General features: G+C 36.5%; 1 protein-coding gene across 2 annotated transcripts in view; it reads right to left on the bottom strand.

Annotated features, from left to right (window-relative positions):
- Positions 1-15,668, bottom strand: part of LOC150099985 (uncharacterized) — a 308,484-nt gene that overhangs the window by 83,722 nt on the left and 209,094 nt on the right. For both annotated transcript variants that reach the window (XM_090402298.1, XM_090402299.1), the window contains one exon: positions 526-725. In XM_090402298.1, the coding sequence (XP_090258424.1) occupies positions 526-725 (200 nt within the window). The remainder of the gene's footprint in view (positions 1-525; positions 726-15,668) is intronic.

The following is a 15,668-nucleotide window of genomic DNA, read 5'->3' as shown; positions in this document are numbered from 1 at the left end:
GTTTAGAGATTTAGATAACCACTGGTCTTAGTGCTTAGACTATGACCCCCTATCTTCTGCATGGAAAAGCTGTTAGTGCTACACTACGGTAACCTTGGATCTTTCAGAATAACACTCCATGTAACATCACAATGGCCAGCATAGAGCCCAACTGAACATTTGCGAGATGAACCTGAATGCATAATTAGAGAACAGCATAGAGGATTCACTTTATTAATGGAATTTAATAATACTTTTTAGGAAAATGTAATAAAATGACAACTTTCTATTCCTTCTATTTAAAAATTAGTAGAAAAATTTAAACTAATTTCTTGTAAAAAGAATAGGTAACAGTAAGATTGCTATCTGGCCAAAAGGTGGGACAACAACTGTCAAAGATAATTTTGTTTTGAAATCATAACATCTGGTAGGACAGTGCATGTTACAAACAGCAGAAAGCAATTATGCAAATATTTTTAGTTCTGAATGATATATACAAAAATGTCTTTTCTATGATGAAAAGTAGTGTATTTTGACAAATCTTACCGTTATATCTTCTAAAGATGAAAATGAGAGAGAGCATTCAGAGCATATATAACTGAGATCAGATTTCCCTGTTGCTGTTGTAGAACCTTTCTTTTTAAGCATTTCATTTTGGAACAAGGGACATTTAGGAACATGAGCCACAAAATCTTGAATATTTCCGAACTGCTTAAAACATTTTGAACAAAACCAAGTTTCTTGATCTGAAAATGAAGTAAAAAAATTACAACAAAAACCAATGTGGATGATAAAATTACAATTTGTAAGTAATTCACATTTATTCAAATTTAAAGTTAAAATTCAAAATAATGTTAAATCTTGTCAACTTAGATTTTAACCATAAACTAATTTGGAACTAATCCTGAAGGGAGGGGAATTTATTTCCTCATCTTCGATTCACAGATTTCTTTGCAATAAAATTATGTAATTTTATGTTAATTATGTTATTTAATGTTAATGCAATAAAATTGTGATTTTTTTTTATGCCCATTCTATTCATCCATGATACATTAATACCAGAGATAAGCTACATGTCAGGTATACTGTAAACTCTTCTACAGCAGCTGAACATGGTTATTTGTATCAGACTTCAGGATGGTAACAAGCAAAGAGTGATGGACCTAATAGTGGAGAATAAAAACTGACTGTTATCTTCTGGTATCCTCAAAGATACCAATGATAGCATAAAAAAGATTTCATTAGTAGTTTCTGATAACTGGAAGAATACCTGTACATAATAATGAATAGGAACCAACTGGGAACTTACTTCCAATGTTGATTTTTCCATGTTCCTGCATGCATCCTATTAGTGGTATCCATTTGGGACCAAGTTGGCTAACTAGACAGAATGAAAATTATTCACTACCTTAGAGACTTTCATAATCTTTCATCCCATAGTAAAATTTAAACCCACAATCTGTAGCAAATAATGGATGGGGAAGGATTGCAGCAGTGTTGCAATCCCTCTCCATGACACATGTATAAGTGCACCATTCAACTGATTTTGACAAAACTTGGAACACAGTTGTTTCATATACTGTTATAAGCTAGCTAGCTAGCTCTCTCTCAAGAGAGCTTATAACAGTATAAGCTCTCTTGAGAATACAGCTTAATTAGACTAAAATGAAGGCAAGGTCTAAATTCATTTGTTTGACCAAAATAACTTCTACATGATTATACAACACAATCAAATATCATCTGGTGCAAAGGGGGGGGGGGGTATACAAAGCTGCTTTTTACTAGGAAGCTAGAGAAAACAGTAAAAAGCCTGTTACTGGAATAATCCAGACTAGCAGCAATAAAGACCGGTATCTATCAATGTAAGAAGCATCAAAAGAACAGAAGTGTAGCCAGCAGAAAAATTAAAGTACCATGTTGAAACATAACTGATGTTATTGAGACTAAGATGACCAAAACAGGCAAGATCTTTCTGAATAATAAATAAGTTGTACTCAGGCACTTAAGATAAAGATCAAATGGCAAGTAATTTTGAGTGATGTGGATAAATTTCAAAATGGGAAACTAGACAATGAGATATCTGCACAGGTGGTCTAACGTAAGAGTACAGAAGAAAAAAAGTAGAAGAATTTTTTTGAGCCATTAGAGAAAATAAGTGATAGAAAAAAAAGGAAAAATTAGTTCTTATTAGATAAAAAAAAAAAAAAAAAAATCCCAACCATGCAGACATTTTCAGAAATGCTCAAAATGGTGGCACATAACCTTGACTTATGCCAGGACATGAAATGGCCAATACCGGGTTCCTACAAAGAAAATGAATAAACATGCAAAAGAAAAAGTATTTGGATATATTATTGCTGATAGTGATGTCTTGAGACTGGTCCAAGACACAAGAGGGCTACAGAGCATTTGATACAAGTAGTGACCAAATGATGTTAGGCAGATAACCACAACAACAGCCCATGAAAAGAAGAAATCATTTGCTGACTAGTAATTAATTCAGCATATTCTTTGAGAATATGGGAGGGAGAAAAAAAAATGTAGAAAAGCTAAATCATTTATTTATAAGTAGCTAAACTAAAGTCACAGGAACATTTTGAAAAGAATATAGAAAATAACTTTATAAAACAAGAAGGAAATCTATATAGTAGTTATCAGTATATAAGAGTGTGTTCAAACCAATTTTAATGTATAGATCTAAGAGATGGATTAGAAATAAAACTTGATCAAAGACTGGAGACAAAGAGATATGAAGGTTTTGAGAAAAATTACTATTTTAAATTTCATGAAGTAGTAACTGAAGCTATGATGCACCAAGTGAAGGTTTAGAAAGCATTAAAATTTAATTATGTGAATATATAAAATATAACACCTGATGCTATAATATAGAATATAAAACGAACATAAAAGTTAAAAAAACAACAACATAAATATCGTAATCTTGTACATAAAGGGATTTCTTGCAAAAATTTTAAAATATGGTATATCTGCTCTGTCAGATAAAATCTCCCTGAGTGTATAGGGTGATAAAATAATGAAGGTAGTCATGAATGGAGGAGCAGATGAATAATATTCTCATATAGGATGATATATGATTGTGTTGATATTGTTGCTTCAATAAGAATATCTCCTGAATGCAGTTTCTTTAGTGACTTTGGAGATCCTGCCAACCCTTATGGATGAAGAAAGGTGAGCTAAGTGAACAATTCCCGTGCTGAATGTCCACTTAGGAAAAACAGAATTTTTCTTGTAGGATTAAGAAACATGGTGTATTTGTTGCAGCTTCTGATGTTTTGCTTGTTTCTTATTTTGATTTTCGGTTGATGTTTCTATTGGGCTTTGTAGAGGAGTCCTGATAAACAAAATGATGAAAAATTATTCATTCCCAGGAGGAATCTGATTCAGCACACCAGAGATCCTCATCTACCATATAGTCAAAGATGGATGCCCTTTCTTTCTGGCAAGCAAAGGCTCTCTCAAGAGTGGAATACAAGGGTTACCAGGTGTTATACTGGCATGAAAGCAAATCTTGACCCAATCTCAAAGACCACAGGGATTGGCTGATTTATGGTTTATTGGCACAAGGACAGCAAAGGTGATATTGTGCCAAATCACAGGTTACAGCAGTATACAAAATAACATTACATGGTATAGAAGAGATAAATTAGTAAATAAAATGTTAGGTACAAAAAGCAAATTTTAAATAAATTAAGTTAAGCAATTCACTATTCACACAAAAACAGAATTTATAATCAAATGTGTTAACATAAATTAATTCTTTGTAAAAAGTTAAAAGCTTCATGCAATTCAAGTCTGATAAGCTCTGTCTGAGTGTATACAGCTCAGCCAGATTAGTAAAAATTTCATTCCTCTTCCCTGTGAAGTGCACTTGAATATGAATGGTGAGACATGCTGCATTTTCACGCCCAGCCCTAATGAAATAAAAACATATCTATCACCTACTAGCCTAGCAAGAGCAATTTCCTCTCTTTTGTATCTAAGTTGACTAGACTGCCAATGTTTCCAGCAATGGTAACTGACATTGGATAATTAGTTTTGATCATATAAAATGTTTGTAGTCTGTATATCCAGCACAGCTGAATATCAAAATTAAGGACCTTAATTTTTTTACAACAGTTGTAGAACCCCTGCAAAGCACTGTATGTGGATTATACACATGAAATGAGATGGCCTGTAAATAACTCAGTACTTTTCTTTTATATGTACAAATACAAGCTGAATGGAATGCAATGCTGCTTTATAATTACTGTAATCCAGTGGGATCTGACTGACCCAACTCAGTGTAGATGGGAAAGAATTCAGAGTAGGTTTTTGAGCATTAAACAACTGCTAGATGATACAGTATGACGCTTGCATAGTTGAGGAGTAAGAGATTGCAGGATGGAATGTAAACCTGCTAAGGAGTAGTACTATAATGTGCATTGCAGGTAATGTTATCAATATTATGCAAGCCAATAGCTTTCATAATCTGTTTTACATACACATAAAAAAAAAAGGGGGGGTATGGCAGTCTTACATGTAATACTTAGTTTCTCAATATAGGGGAGGAGAAAAAAGTCCATATTGCATGTTCTGGAAAAGATAACTGTTTCTGGTGAAGCGACAGAGCAGTTCTGTTTGCTTCAACATAAAGACTTTGAATAGGCAATGTGTGAAAAGCATCAGTAGCTATTTATATACTTGGATGACATAGGGTCCAACCACTGGAATGTACTCTCCCTTACAGAACTGTAAACTTGGGACCTATATTGGGATCTGCATCCTATTCTGTAGAGGATAGAGTCCATAAGATATTCAATGCTCCACTGATTTTTAACTCTCATAGCAAAGAGTGTCACACTTAAGACAAAGTCTTGATGAACGTTCTCTTTGTGATGATAAGCGGGACACATCCCGTTTAAAAATGGGATGTGTCCTCTGAGACCTGGGTAATTGAGGTCTCTTAATATGCCATATGTTCACAGCCTGAACATATGGCATATTAAGAGATGTTCAGGCTTTGTAAGATAGCTGGTCAAAGTGATAATTATTTGCTTGTGTTGGATCCTTATCTGGTTTTGGAATGACATATGCAAGAATTTGGAAATTCTTCCTCTAAGTATTCTGTTGTAAAGAGAAGGAAGATGTTTTATCGTATCATAATAGATGTCATCAGGTCTACTGCATGAGAATGAGAAGCAGTGCACTTTTTAGTTCCTCCTTAACGAATGGCTGATTGCATGGCTCTAGCCCATTTGTAGAAAAATTAGCTACTATTTCTGTTGTTGTTCTTTCAATATTAAAATTTTAAGAGGATATGATGCTGTTGCCGAGATTCTAGCAAAATTTTCTCCCAGAATGTTGGCAACGACTTTGGGTTCAGTAGTAACATATCCATTATGATCTAAGGCAGATAAATGGTGTGTTCTATAGCTGCCTTTCCTTTTCCAGATTTTATCCCATACAAATTTTCAACTTGTTGTTTGATTAATAGATGAAGTAAATTGAAACCGGATTGCTTTTCATTCTGACATCTAACATAACATGCTTTAACCAGAGCCCTGATCAACAAGAGGATGAATTTTCAGGAGTTTAGTATGATGGTAAAGTTTCCCCATCCACCATGGAGTCAAATGGACACTATGGCAAGCAATGACTGTGCTCCTGGTCAGGCCACTCATGACCAATTGTCTTGTCACAATAATGCGTGATAATCAGGATTCCCCTTTTTGGATGTCCACAAGTCAGACCCATGGCAAACAGGATCATAGTGATGGTGATCTGGAAGACAGGATAGTAATAAAGACTCAGGAGAAGGAGAGCAATATGAGAAGAAAAACAGACAAACAACAAAAACTCAAAGGGCAAGTACCATCACTGGGAGGTCCCTTCCTCTGTGTGAAGCACCTGCCTTATGAACAGGTGCTTCACACAGAGGGGGTCACATTTGAGGAAACTATTCCTCACAGCACAGCACATGAATTGTCAACCTCCTGCAAAAAAAAAAGGTTCAAGAATCAATGCAAAGGGCAACAGACTAAGAGTAAACCTTACTTTACTCTATTTTGAATTTGGGTGTGATAGGAAGCCATTAACTAGGAGGCAAGTAGTTGTATTGGCATAGGCTCCTTTAATGACAGCCTTTTGCACACACCAATTTGTCTGAGGATGTTGCATTCCCAAACAAGTGAGATTCAAGATTAATTTAATCAAAAATGCACCTCTTTTTCCTACATACTAAGACATAAGAATAGTAAATAAGATATTTAGTAGATATAAAACAAATAACTATTAAAGTAGTATTCATTTACAAGATCAGTACATCATGCAACTCTTCCAAAATATATTCACTGAAGATCAGTGATGTTATCCAGCCTTTCTTATTTGCTCTCCAAACAACAGCCAGTCTTACCTTTACATATCTCTTCAGTGACTGCATCTTTTCTAAGTGACACACTATGAGAGATCTTATTTTGTTGTCTTGGAAGCATTGCCCCCCAAAAGCAATGTGCAGAGTTTTTGGTGACTTTAAATCTTGACACTGTCTTCTCTTTGATGGATATGTAGGTACGACTGGACATATGCTTCTAAAATAGGCTAGTTTCATCTAAGTTAAACACCCGCTTTGGTGTGTAACCGCCTTTGCTTTGAAGAGATCATGAAATTCTTCAGTGGAAACATGCTCTTCAGCTGCAGCCTCACCAGTGATGTTGAGATTGTGGAATGCACAGCGACTCTTATTATGATCGAACCATCGAAAACTTGCAGCAAAAGTGATGGTTGCTTTTTCAGTCAGATCTTCATATTTACAGATTGATAAAGCACAAAAAGGATACAAAATGGACAGTGAGCACAGTGGATGGAGGTAGGAAACAGTCCTTATGTACCAAAATGAAACTGTATATATATGCAAAAACACAGATAATGAAAGCACATATAATGAGCATTACCTGTACCTTGATTCATGTAAGCATAAACCTGTAGATTAGGGTTGTGAACATGAATCCTCTATATGTCTGCTAGCATTGTCAAGACATATATTTAACTATGCATATCCTACTTTTCCACTTCTGGGATGCCTCCTATTCTGTCTAATGTCAGGGTTTCGATACAATTTCAATCTTCAGCTGCTACAGACACTATATAAAGATAGCTGAAATTGATTGGATTGAAGAATTTTCATCTAACTGTTCCATTGGATGGAGCATAAATATTTATGAAACTTTATTGCATATCCACTGTATTTCCAGTCTATTGTCAAGATTCACCCTTCTGCATCTCTTCAGATATTAAAGAATGACTCAAGGAGGGAAGGAATAATAAGAACCCCTACTCCTGCTCTGTTAAATCTTCCAAAGTTCTATAAGAAAGAAGTGGGTATCTATTTGTGAAAGTTTATATTTCTTTATATCTGCACAAGTATGTTTCTTAGAGAAACTAAAAAACCTGATACTATGGCATAGGATGTTTCCATATAACTTCTTGTTTAAATGGCCTATAGAATCATTGTACATTTAATGAGGAAATGCAGAAGGGAAATGTGATTATTAAAGTGTAACTTAAGTTTTTAATTTCTAAATTTTGAATGAACTTGTTCTTCAATCTGTGAAAGAGCAATTGTGCAGCCTGCTTCTTGTAAATTCTTTTACAGTTGTTAGCCATTATTTCAATTTCATGGTTATTGTTCTTGATTTGGAAGCTAGTTATTTTCTTTTTGTGTAGATGGTAAACATACTGAGAAACCTTTGCATCAGCGAAGTTTATTTATTTTTCAATTGTATCCCTCTCATTCACTTTATAAGCATGAGATAGTTCCTCATAGTCCATAATGAGTCTGAGAGGTCTTCATTTGATGATCCAGAACCTTTTTCATTCTTACATTTATCATTTCTTCTTCTCTTTTTAAATTTTGCTCCTTTTTGTTAGTTTGTTTTAATTTTTTCTGTTTATCATCAATTTTTTTGATTAATTCATCTTCCTTTTTTGATGATATTAAGTCTTTCAGATGTTTTACTTGCTTTTCTGTTTCCTCTTCTTTGATTTCTCCTTGTATAGCAACAGTTTCATTTGTTTGCATTTGGTCTTGTATCTGTTTGGCTGTTACACTAGATTCATTATTATTAATTTTAACTAATGTTGTTCCATCTCTATTTGACAAGCAAAGTGGTTCCTGCTGTTCTGGAATTTTTGGGCTAAATTTTGGTTGATACTTTCGTGCACTTCCGCGATTTTGCCAAACATAGTTTGCATGAAAGTACCCTCAACACATATACTGTTCTAATTCACTCTATCAGTGCTCCCTCTTTGGCAAAAGTTCTAAAAGCACAGGTAGTAATACTATGTCCAGAACTTTGGCATTTCTGACAGTTTGAGGCAATGATTAGTGATATGCCTGATCTCCATGTTAAAACATTTAGCCTTGGGGCAGTTGCTGCCAAACTGATTGTATGAACCTCAACACAGGCACAGTCCCTGCACCCTGGGATAGTGCACCATAACTCAAGTTGTGCCAATGTTGACAAAATTTGGTACAGAAGTCTTCATGTCCATTGTGAAGGTGACTTCACCAGAAAACCAGCTGGGATCTTTGCTTGAGATATTCTTTTGTATGTTACTGATTTTATCCCATTTTGAGAATGTCCAAATAAGGATTTCATTACTGTTTTCTATATATTTCATGGAAAGTCTCAATTTTTACTGTTCTAATCTGGCTTCCTACCATTACAGGAATTATTGTGCTAACTTGGGAGTGAAATACTGTAATAATTAATCCCTGGTTTCCACATTTTTAACTACAAACTAAAATTTCCTTCTACCATATGACATGAAAGAATAAATCATGCTTGCCCCTACTATATCTTTTAAAATGATAGTCACTTGTCTCACCTTGTCACATCATAGAATTCCAATTCCTGGATTTCACACCCTTGGAGGAATTGGTACCATTATCTCAAGTAAAAAATATGCTGCATTTGATTCTAAGAGAAATTTTTCAGTTGCAAGACTGAAAACAGCTGTGATACTTGTCCTCAAATTCATTCACAATACTTGTGCACACAATAACCAATGGCAATCCATTCCAATCACACACACTGCTCTATGAGAGAACAAACAAACTTGCCCCTTTCTCTCTTGACTGCATTCACTCTCAACTTCTATGAATGCCCACTGTTGCCCCCCCCCCCCTCCCCAAACACCCACAGAATTAAAAATTACATCTACTGGTATCCAAGTATGATCCTTTCAGTAGTTTGTAGGTCACTATCATATTGCCTCTCTTTCTTCTGTTTGTTACTGTCTGTAAAAAATACTCTGTACCACCCAGTTGGAGGATATAGAAGCCAGTGATGACAAAAGGAAAGATGGAATGAGACCGGAATAGGCCACTGGGCTTAAATTCCTGAAAGGATAATGATGCTGCAGTCCATAAATTCCCAACCTGTCTTCATAATCAGTATTCCACAATTTTAATATCATTTTTAACAATCTCCTTTGCATTCGTTCCATCATATCAGAATCACTAGAGAAAACAGGGATACCAGACATGCACGCAGCAAGTCCAAGTGAGGTCTTATAAAAAGTGAAAATGACTTTCTTATCTTTACATGTTAAGATTTGTTTCAGCAATGCAATTATCCTTTGAGTCGTACTTGAAATCTTTGCTATATGGCATTTGAATTTCAGCTTCCTAACTACTAAAACTCCAAGATTCCTAGCCTGATCAGTTTTTTACTAGCATAATCCCACCAACATAATAAATACAACATAGAATATCTCATCACAAAGTGCATGACTTTACAATGACTAATATTGAACTGACAACCATTTCTGTATGCCCACAATTCCAGCCCATTCAAATCATTCTGCAAGTGCTGCATTCCTGATTACCCTACCTGTCTTTCAACATCAGCAAATAGTCGTATGTTGCCTGTCAAATCCTTCCAATGTCATTTATGTACAGATTGAATAACAATAGACCAAGGACTGATCCTTGTGGTATACCACTGGTTATCTTAAATCTTGCAAACTCATATCCCCCCCCCTTTTTTTTTTTGATTTTATCAGTCAGTCATGCTCTTATCCATGCCAATATTTTATAATCCAATCCCATATTATCCAATTTATGCAACAGTCATCCTCTTAATAATCACTCAACCTGCACTCATCGTACTAATATATATGCTGGCGATGTCTTCTAGATCATCCCTGGAATCCCCAAGGCCTAGAGCAACAACCAACTGTATATTTTCTTACTGGTTTTGACTGCTTTAAATGAACAGCCACCCTCCCACCTATCTCCTATTCTTTTTTGGCTGCACTTCATCTGCTATGATCAGCAGTACCCTCCACACATCCTATCTTCCCTTATTTATTTATTCTTATGACAGAAGGAATACAAAGCAGCTATAAGTCAGTGTCTAGTCCAGAAAGCCAATCAGGGCCTCATTCGTCACCTCATGGAGGGCTCTAAGGTTACCATGAAATTGGCACCTTTGGACAGTCATTGTGAATGACTGTCCAAGGTGCCAATATGAGTGATCGTCTGGGCTATGGAGGAACAGTCAGAATAAGGGTGGTCTGACAGTTTCCATTTGCGTAGTAGGTAGCCACATCTGCCCTGGTGAGTTCTGATCACGTTGACAGATGACCTAATTTTCCCAGGAAGAGCAAAACCAGGCTGCAAACCACAGAGATCTTCAACCAGGAAGCCATTTGTTGGGAGATTGTTGGACCAGTGTTCTCTCCACATGTCAGATGTTGATGGTAAGGCAGCTGAAGAGAGTTCGTCCATGGACCAGAAAGGGTTTCTTGATTTTTAGATGAAGACTAGGTGGATTTTTGAGAGCCTGGTACAGGGTCAGGAGCAGGTTGCCCATTACTTTATTAAATTCTTTAATCGAGACTTGTCTTCACCATATATTTGGTGGAGCAATGTTAGATAGGACAGGCAACCAGGGGGGAGAGAGAGAGAGGTGTCCCACTAATTATGCACATGGTAGAGTTCAGCTGGGTGTCTATAGTGTTAGTGAGCACACTTCTTTCCCAGATGGGGTCACAGTATTCTGCTGCAGAGAATGCAAGGACTAGTGCAGATGACCTTAAGACTTCTACACGACAACCCAAGGTTGTTCCAGCAAGCCTTGGAATGATATTATTTTTTGTTTTAATTTTGTTGGGCAGGTTGGTAATGTACCTTTTATAGGTTAGGCTTCTGTCCAGCCTCACTCTAAGGTATTTTGGGTGAGGCTCATGTTCTACCATTCTGCTGCAGAAAGAGAAGTTGAGGTGTCGATCTGCGTTGTTTAGGTGGAATGCTGTGGACACCGCTTTTGTTGAATTTGGCTTCAGGTACCACTGTTTGAAGTACTCTTCCAGGATGATTGGGTCTGTGTTCAAGGTTGTTTCCAGGTTGGCAGAAGAGGTAGACTGGTGTAAGATTGCTAGGTCATTGGCGTATATGTACTCTACTTTACTCTCTAACAGATGATAGCCCTTTACTCTAACATTTGTTAAAGAGTGAAAGGGCTAATACAGTGCCCTGTGGGAGACCGTTGTAGAATAATCTAGGCTTGCTCTTTTTTCCACCAATATGGACCAGGATCTTTCTGTTGGAGAGGATGGATTCAAAAAGCTGAAAGTTTTTTTGCACCTTATAATATTGCCTAGCTTTAGGAGGAGGCCCCTGATCCAGACTGTGTCATAAGCTGATGTTAGGTCAATGAAGGTGACTCTGGATTTAAATTTCTTCTGGAAGCCTACTTTTCAGGGCCAGGACCTGATCACAGCAACTTCTTCCCAGCCTGAAGCCAGACTGTTCAACCGGAAGTGCTCTTTCAATGAGTGGTGAAATTCTTTTAAGAAGAATTCTTTCAGAGAGCTTAAAGGTGAAGTAAAGCAAGGAGATAGGTTGTAGATTCTTGACATTCTTTGGATCTTTCCCTGGGTTTCAGCACAGCAATTATTTTGGCTTCCATCAATAGTTTTGGCAATTCTCCAGTTATATTTTTGAGAATAGGGCAGCCAGCCATGTTTGACCTCAGTGACCAAGATGTTTTAGAAACACAGGGAGGAGATATCCACTCCTGCAGCTCTCTTGGTGAGTTTTAAGGTTTCCTGCATCACTCCCAGAGATACTCGGCATATAAGTTCAGGAAGCTCGGGACTCATTTTCAGATTTTTTCTGATGGTAGATTGCACAATTATTTTCGTGGTGGAGCTGGGATGTATCTTGGAGGTTTTCAGTAAATCACTAGCTATTTGGTCAGGAGTTATCTCTGGTGGTTTGTATGTTGTTGGTTCTGCACCACTGAATCTTCTCAGAAGTGACCAGCTTTTCCAGCTAGTTTTGGTGAAGCCAAGTTCATGGATGGTTGAGGTCCTTTCTGTTTTTGTTGAGTGTTGCTATGAGCAGTTGGGTCATTAGTATCTCCATATTTGACTAAACGTTCCTCTGTTTCCTTGCTCCAGAATGGTGTGTCCTGTTTTCTGTAGCTTTGGTGAAGCCAAGTTCATGGATGGTTGAGGTCCTTTCTGTTTTTGTTGAGTGTTGCTATGAGCAGTTGGGTCATTAGTATCTCCATATTTGACTAAACGTTCCTCTGTTTCCTTGTTCCAGAATGGTGTGTCCTGTTTTCTGTAGCCTCTGGGAATAGAGGCGGAATTGATTAGTTTAACAAATCTGGAGTAGCTATTAGGGGTGGGTGGTATCTGTAATGATCTGTTCAATTTGTTTCTCAAATACATTCCAGTTGGATATGCGAAGGTTCCATCTAGCAATTGGTATTCCACTGATTATGCAGACTGATCTGTCTGTCTATTAGTGTAGGCTGCTAGGAAATCTGTTGAGGATGGTTCTGGTTGTTGGCAGAAGGTGGTCTTCAGACCTTGCACAGATCTGGGGTGTATGTTCTGTTCCATCTGCCTGAGTGAAAAGTACCTTCTTGCTTGGTGTCGTAAACCGGTTATATATATATCTATCTATCCAGTTAACTAGATTATCACCATCTTAGTTGTTAGAGGAATAGCTCCACATGGTGTGATGAGAGTTGAAGTCACCAACATAGATAGTAGGGTGAGGTGGTGGCTGGTCCCTCTAGTCAGGCCAGGATTGCGACGGTAGTTTGTAGACATTGTAGATGGTGGTATTTTGAATTTTAATGCCTATGGAATATTCTGCTTCATGCACACAGCGGGTTATGTCCTTGAGTCAAGGCCAGATGTATGTTGCCTGAAAATACTAAACCCTTCACATTCTATTCCTGCAACTACATCACCTGCTGTTAGACCACTAATGCCTATAACTTTTGGCAAGGTTGCATTAACCAATGCCAAAAACTCCTCCCTCTTGTTCTTGATACTTCTGGCATTAGTATATAAAAACTACAGCATCCCTTTAGGACCCCAATCACCCTTACTTCCTGAATTGAATACCCTATTCAAAGTTTTGATTGAGAGAGTAGATTCCGCACTTGGTTGATTCTCCCATTCACTCATGGACGCCTCTGCATGCATGCACACACACATACAGTCAACTGCTTCCACCTAACTGCTTATGTTTCCCTGAATTTGCACTTCAGTGTGTGAACAAAGATCTCTAAACACCTACACCAAAACCATCAAACACAGACCACAGATTCTATATCATTCATTCTGTACAAGGACCACTATTATTTAATTTGTACATGAAATGATATGAAGGGAAATATTCAGTTGTTTGCTGATGATGCAAATTTGGATAGTGCAATATCTAATGAAGGCAAAATGTTAGCAAGTTTGCAAGGTGATTTGAATAGGCTGACAGTATGGCTAACTGCAACTACACCAATATCATCTACTGCCCATCATCACTACTAGTATTTTCACAGACAATCACAAACATCCATGCCCATGGCGGGATTCATACTTACATCCTTTTGGCTGAAGAGCGGATACGCTAACCACTTGGCCAAAAAGGCTGGCTAAATCTACTATATTATGCTACATGTACAATGCCACTCGGCCAACCAGGCTGGCTAAATCTACTATATTATGCTACATGTACAATGTGGGAAACATCTTCGAGAATGCACTGAATAACCATGTTAATGTAGCTTGAGTATTTGACTGGAAAACATTCAACACAAAAGTATAAATTGTGTTGAATGTAATTGGTATGTAAGCAAAAATAAATGAAAAATCAACGACTTATTTAACATTACGAAATGTGTTAAAACATGCAAAATTCAACTCAGCTTGGAATGCTAAAAAGTGAATAATATATGTGCATAAAGCATTATGCAGTTAAATGGACAGATCTGAAGAAACAGTATATGATTTTCTTTTTATTCAAATAATATCCACTATTTCAGCAATATGAGCTTTTTTTTTAAACAAAAATAATGAAATGTTATTAGTATTACATTATATAATATAATATATATATATATATATAAACATTTAATTAACCCTTTAACTGCTGATTTCACATTCTACTGACATTATCCCATGTGCTGAATTAATTTTGCAAAAAATTTATAAATAAAATCGATTAAAATTCTTACTAAAGTAAGAAGTCCAGACAACATCATACATTCTTGATATAAACTTGTTCACTCACAAAAATGACAATAATAGTGTTTTATAAAATGTGCATAATCAAGGGGTGTCCACTTGATTATGCAAATTACACATTAATTTATGTAGAAATCAATCAAAATATATAAAGAGCACTATTATTTACAACACAGTTATTACTAAGCTTACCAAGTGCTAGGATATGAAAATCCTAAAAATTTAGCATGGAATGATATTTTTCAAAACAGGGCTGTACACAGAATCGAAAGTCACATTTGGTGCACATATACTGGCTCTCACGACGCTTCTTCTGCTCAAGAGTGGTATTGGAACAGACATAACAAACTCTAGCTGCATTTTTCTTCTTCTCAGTAGAAGGTACAAGAGAAGGTAAATGCCTTTCTTTGAGATGCAGTGGTTGATCTCCAGGTGATGGACATCATTCAACCTCCCTGTTGTTCTGGGGATATGGTACTTTTGAATTATTTCCCTGATAAGCACGAGTTGGTAGTCTGCTAAGTTTGTGTTTTTTCCAAATTTTACATTATAGAGACAGTGGGAATTTAGTATGGTCATATCCAGAAGGTAGAAAAATAGTTTTTTGTAATAGCTAGAAAAATGTAAAGTTCTTGAGGAGTGGTGTTTTTCCCACTGCTTTAGTCGTGAAGATGGTCTATTATTTGTGGTGAAGGTATGAAACTCGTTTGTTTGTTTCGTCAGCTATTGTTGTCATTAGTTCTATGGTAAAAAATTGTTCAAATATCTAAAGCCGAAGAATCATCAGTGATATTACCTGTGATTATTCCTGAATTACTGCTATCAAATTCATGTGCACTTGAAGTAAATGCATCATCATGTCACTTGAACAATACATCTTCGGTATGCATTCATTTATGCACGTTCGTATCAAGACTTTTGTCACTATCTTGCTTGCTTGTAAACACTTACATCATCAGGATCTTTTTCATCTGAAGTGCACAATTCACTTAACTTGGACAATTCTTCTCCTGACTCATTTGTTCTTAACAATTCATCAATTTGATTATCAGTAAGATAACGCGCTATTTACTGGTAGATGCCATATTGTGACATCCCTGAAATTCCTACAGTCACATGGTTTATGCATCGTGCTGCAT

The sequence above is a fragment of the Typopeltis vanoorti genome, chromosome 13, assembly GCF_054136105.1.
Source record: "Typopeltis vanoorti isolate ZY-2024b chromosome 13, IOZ_Tvanoo_1.0, whole genome shotgun sequence".
Taxonomy (NCBI): Eukaryota; Metazoa; Arthropoda; class Arachnida; order Uropygi; family Thelyphonidae; genus Typopeltis; species Typopeltis vanoorti.
This window is presented reverse-complemented; position numbering and strand designations above follow the sequence as displayed.